General features: G+C 45.3%; 1 protein-coding gene across 4 annotated transcripts in view; it reads right to left on the reverse strand.

Moving 5' to 3' along the window:
• The window catches only part of LOC139543057 (copine-5-like), a 179,204-nt gene that overhangs the window by 23,308 nt on the left and 149,896 nt on the right, over positions 1 to 6,000 (reverse strand). For all 4 annotated transcript variants that reach the window (XM_071349183.1, XM_071349185.1, XM_071349182.1 and 1 more), the window contains one exon: positions 5,576 to 5,757. In XM_071349183.1, coding sequence (XP_071205284.1) covers positions 5,576 to 5,757 — 182 coding nt within the window. The remainder of the gene's footprint in view (positions 1 to 5,575; positions 5,758 to 6,000) is intronic.

Here is a 6,000-nt window from a genome sequence, read left to right on the forward strand (position 1 = left end):
CAGGAGGGCTTCTTAAAGAAAAACGAACAGGTCTGTGAGAGCCGGAATTCTTACTGGTTGGTAGGTGATCAAATACTTATGTCATGCAATAAAATTCAAATTAATTACTTAAAAATCATACAATGTGATTTTCTGAATTTTTGTTTTAGATTCCGTCTCTCACAGTTGAAGTGTACCTATGATAAAAATTACAGACCTCTACATGCTTTATAAGTAGGAAAACCTGCAAAATCGGCAGTGTATCAAATACTTGTTCTCCCCACTGTCTATATATATACACTGCTCAAAAAAATAAAGGGAACACTTAAACAACACAATGTAACTCCAAGTCAATCACACTTCTGTGAAATCAAACTGTCCACTTAGGAAGCAACACTCATTGACAATAAATTTCACATGCTGTTGTGCAAATGGAATAGACAAAAGGTGGAAATTATAGGCAATTAGCAAGACACCCCCAATAAAGGAGTGATTCTGCAGGTGGTGACCACAGACCACTTCTCAGTTCCTATGCTTCCTGGCTGATGTTTTGGTCACTTTTGAAAGCTGGCGGTGCTCTCACTCTAGTGGTAGCATGAGACGGAGTCTACAACCCACACAAGTGGCTCAGGTAGTGCAGCTCATCCAGGATGGCACATCTATGCGAGCTGTGGCAAGAAGGTTTGCTGTGTCTGTCAGCGTAGTGTCCAGAGCATGGAGGCGCTACCAGGAGACAGGCCAGTACATCAGGAGACGTGGAGGAAGCCGTAGGGCTTTTGTGGCCTGCTGGAGGTCATTTTGCAGGGCTCTGGCAGTGCTCCTCCTTGCACAAAGGCGGAGGTAGCGGTCCTGCTGCTGGGTTGTTGCCCTCCTACGGTCTCCTCCACGTCTCCTGATGTACTGGCCTGTCTCCTGGTAGCGCCTCCATGCTCTGGACACTACGCTGACAGACACAGCAAACCTTCTTGCCACAGCTCGCATTGATGTGCCATCCTGGATGAGCTGCACTACCTGAGCCACTTGTGTGGGTTGTAGACTCCGTCTCATGCTACCACTAGAGTGAGAGCACCGCCAGCATTCAAAAGTGACCAAAACATCAGCCAGGAAGCATAGGAACTGAGAAGTGGTCTGTGGTCACCACTTGCAGAATCACTCCTTTATTGGGGGTGTCTTGCTAATTGCCTATAATTTCCACCTTTTGTCTATTCCATTTGCACAACAGCATGTGCAATTTATTGTCAATCAGTGTTGCTTCCTAAGTGGACAGTTTGATTTCACAGAAGTGTGATTGACTTGGAGTTACATTGTGTTGTTTAAGTGTTCCCTTTATTTTTTTGAGCAGTGTATATATATATACAGTGGGGAGAACAAGTATTTGATACACTGCCGATTTTGCAGGTTTTCCTACTTACAAAGCATGTAGAGGTCTGTAATTTTTATCATAGGTACACTTCAACTGTGAGAGACGGAATCTAAAACAAAAATCCAGAAAATCACATTGTATGATTTTTAAGTAATTAATTTGCATTTTATTGCATGACATAAGTATTTGATACATCAGAAAAGCAGAACTTAATATTTGGTACAGAAACCTTTGTTTGCAATTACAGAGATCATACGTTTCCTGTAGTTCTTGACCAGGTTTGTACACACTGCAGCAGGGATTTTGGCCCACTCCTCCATACAGACCTTCTCCAGATCCTTCAGGTTTCGGGGCTGTCGCTGGGCAATACGGAATTTCAGCTCCCTCCAAAGATTTTCTATTGGATTCAGGTCTGGAGACTGGCTAGACCACTCCAGGACCTTGAGATGCTTCTTACGGAGCCACTCCTTAGTTGCCCTGGCTGTGTGTTTCGGGTCGTTGTCATGCTGGAAGACCCAGCCACGACCCATCTTCAATGCTCTTACTGAGGGAAGGAGGTTGTTGGCCAAGATCTCGCGATACATGGCCCCATCCATCCTCCCCTCAATACGGTGCAGTCGTCCTGTCCCCTTTGCAGAAAAGCAGCCCCAAAGAATGATGTTTCCACCTCCATGCTTCACGTTTGGGATGGGTTCTTGGGGTTGTACTCATCCTTCTTCTTCCTCCAAACACAGCGAGTGGAGTTTAGACCAAAAAGTTATATTTTTGTCTCATCAGACCACATGACCTTCTCCCATTCCTCCTCTGGATCATCCAGATGGTCATTGGCAAACTTCAGACGGGCCTGGACAAGCGCTGGCTTGAGCAGGGGGACCTTGCGTGCGCTGCAGGATTTTAATCCATGACGGCGTAGTGTGTTACTAATGGTTTTCTTTGAGACTGTGGTCCCAGCTCTCTTCAGGTCATTGACCAGGTCCTGCCGTGTAGTTCTGGGCTGATCCCTCACCTTCCTCATGATCATTGATGCCCCACGAGGTGATATCTTGCATGGAGCCCCAGACCGAGGGTGATTGACCGTCATCTTGAACTTCTTCCATTTTCTAATAATTGCGCCAACAGTTGTTGCCTTCTCACCAAGCTGCTTGCCTATTGTCCTGTAGCCCATCCCAGCCTTGTGCAGGTCTACAATTTTATCCCTGATGTCCTCACACAGCTCTCTGGTCTTGGCCATTGTGGAGAGGTTGGAGTCTGTTTGATTGAGCGTGTGGACAGGTGTCTTTTATACAGGTAACGAGTTCAAACAGGTGCAGTTAATACAGGTAATGAGTGGAGAACAGGAGGGCTTCTTAAAGAAAAACTAACAGGTCTGTGAGAGCCGGAATTCTTACTGGTTGGTAGGTGATCAAATACTTATGTCATGCAATAAAATGCAAATTAATTACTTAAAAATCATACAATGTGATTTTCTGGATTTTTGTTTTAGATTCCGTCTCTCACAGTTGAAGTGTACCTATGATAAAAATTACAGACCTCTACATGCTTTGTAAGTAGGAAAACCTGCAAAATCGGCAGTGTATCAAATACTTGTTCTCCCCACTGTATGTAAAAATGTAAAGGGTTCAGGGCAGTACTTCTCAAGTGAAAAAATGTCCATGAAAACTGGTAGTCTACTGTAGAAAGAAGGGACTAGCTGCTGCACTCTCTCCTCTCTCTCGTTGAATGACAGCAAACACATCATTGTAGAATCCCGTTCACAATTCCCACCCCTACTGTTGATCAATCGCCAACGAAGGAGCGTGGACTTCGGATACCGAATTTCGACTTTCCTCAAGAAAAAAAATAGTTGCGCGAACAGCCGAAGAAAATAACCCACCAAACACCAAAATGAATCAAATTCTTTCATAATATATGCACAAACTGTCTCGACTGGGAAGCCTTGGACAGGCTGTAATCTCCATATATAGAGTGATTTTGATAAGCCTCCAACCTAAAACCAACATCATTCTACCTTCACTGTACAGAAAATGAGAATAGAAACCCTTGAAAGTGTGCTGGTTGGTTGGTTTTCATCATATTGTCAGATGTGTGAATAATCATAATCAGAAAGGAGGGTGAGACGGTGGATACCCTGCAGATGGGCTGCTCACCACAATCCACATTAACTGGCTGATTTAAGACTAATTGATTTAAGAATCCTTAAGGCTTACAGAAGCTAATTTGCACTATAAAAGGTTTAAATTAAACCTGTGTTTTAATTTATGCATGCTCATATCTGTCAAAGGAACACACATGTTCACACTCTCTCTGTCTTCTCTGTGTTCCCACTGTCACTGCCACACACACACACACGCACGCACGCACGCACGCACGCACGCACGCACGCACGCACGCACGCACGCACGCACACACACACACACACACACACACATTCAAACAAAATACGTTTGTAGCATTGCGCCGGAGGAGATGGCTGCCGAGCTCCTAACCAATTGTGCTATTGTGTATGTTTTTTTGCGTTGTTTGTAACTTATTTCGTACATAATGTTTCTACCACCGTCTCTTGTGACCGAAAAGAGCTCCTGGATATCAGGAGAGCGATTACTCACCTGGATGAAAAACATTTCTTTAACGAGTCGGACGCGAATGGTTTACTTCAGACACCGGAAAAGGCCCAAATCCCCGTCATTCTCATAAAGAAGAGACGGAGATATTGGAGATGTAGGTAGGGGTGCCTCGTAATGATCTGATGGCGAGTGGGTAATCCGCCTCTTCCATCAGCCAACGTGCAATCATTTGATAAAAGAATGGATGAGCTCCGATCAAGACTAACCTACCACTGGGACATTAAAAACTGTAACATCTTATGTTTCACCGAGTCGTGGCTGAACGATGACATGGATAACATACAGCTGGCTGGGTTTTCGGTCCATCGGCAAGATAGAACAGCTGCCTCCAGTAAGACAAGGGGTGGCGGTCTGTGTCTATCTGTAAATAACAGCTGGTGCAGGAAATCTAATATTAAGGAAGTCTCGAGGTTTTGCTCAGCTGAGGTAGAGTATCTAATTTTAAGCTAAAGACCACACGATTTACCAAGAGTGCTTTTCATTAATTTTAGGCTCCCCAGCGGTGCAGCAGTCTAAGGCAATGCATCTCACTTCTAGAGGCGTCACAACAGACCCTGGTTCGATTCCAGGCGGTGCACAATTGGCCCAGCGTCGTCCGGGTTAGGGTTTGGCCGTCCTTCTAAAGAAGAATTTGCTCCTAACTGACTTGCCTAGTTAAAGGTTCAATTAAATGTCTATTTACCGCTGCAAATCGATGCTGGCACTAAGGCCGCACTCAATGAGCTGTATAAGGCCACAAGCAAACAACACATTTGCTCATCCAGAGGCGGCGCTCCTAGTGGCCAGGGACTTTAATGCAGGGAAACCTAAATCCATTTTATCCAATTTCTACCAGCATGTTACATGTGCAACCAGAGGAAAATAAACTCTAGACCACCTTTACTCCACACACAGATACACGCACAAAGCTCTCCCTCGCTCTACATTTGGCAAATGTGACCATAACTCTATCCTCCTGATTCCTGCATACAATAAAAAACTAAAGCGGGAAGTACCAATGACTCGCTCAATACGAAATTGGAGGGAAGCCTGGGGGAAGCCTGTCAGGAAGTCCAGGATCCAGTTGCAGAGGGAGGTGTGGGTCCTTAGCTTAAATGATGAGCTTTGAGGGCACTATGGTGTTGAACGATGAGCTGTAGTCAATGACTAGCATTCTCACGTAGGTGTTCCGTAGGTGTTACAGGATCATTAACTGGGGGGAACTCATTGGACATCAGATAACACCCAGCTGTGTCCGTTGTGTGTGTGTGTTTTGGGTGTGTGTGTGTGTGTTTTTGGGTGTGTGGGTTGTGTGTGTTTTGGGTGTGTGGGTTGTGTGTGTTTTGGGTGTGTGGGTTGTGTGTGCTTTGGGTGTGTGGGTTGGGTGTGTTTTGGGTGTGTGTGTTTTGGGTGTGTGTGTGTGTGTGTGTGTGTGTTTTGGGTGTGTGGGTTGTGTGTGTTTTGGGTGTGTGGGTTGTGTGTGTTTTGGATGTGTGTGTGTGTTTTGGGTGTGTGTGTGTGTGTGTGTGTTTTGGGTGTGTGGGTTGTGTGTGTTTTGGGTGTGTGTGTGTGTGTGTGTTTTGGGTGTGTGGGTGGTGTGTGCAGTCATATGATGATGATAGATAGTTACCAAGGGGAACTCATGGGAGACTTGTCCATCAGGGGGCAGCTTGGCTCCGAAGCCCAGAGCAGGGAACATCTTATCACTGTCATAGTCCTGAATGATCTCTCCTACAGCCTTCAGGGCCATGGCGTATGCATTCATCTGGTACGGGTTCATGTAGTGTAGAGAGGTGGACTGGGACGGGTTACCTACGGAGGGTCAGAGGTTAGAGGTGAGTGATGCAGCATACTGGACTAAAGACTCTCACAGTGAGACATCCAAGAGTAGAAACATGGAAACTCAGTCTTAATTCAGTAAAGCTAACACAGTCAGTAAAGCTAATGCAGTTAGTAAAGCTAACACAGTCAGTAAAGCTAACGCAGTCAGTAAAGCTAACACAGTCAGTAAAACTAACACAGTCAGTAAAGCTAACACAGTCAGTAAAGCTAACA

Source organism: Salvelinus alpinus, chromosome 17, assembly GCF_045679555.1.
Source record: "Salvelinus alpinus chromosome 17, SLU_Salpinus.1, whole genome shotgun sequence".
NCBI classification, from domain to species: Eukaryota; Metazoa; Chordata; class Actinopteri; order Salmoniformes; family Salmonidae; genus Salvelinus; species Salvelinus alpinus.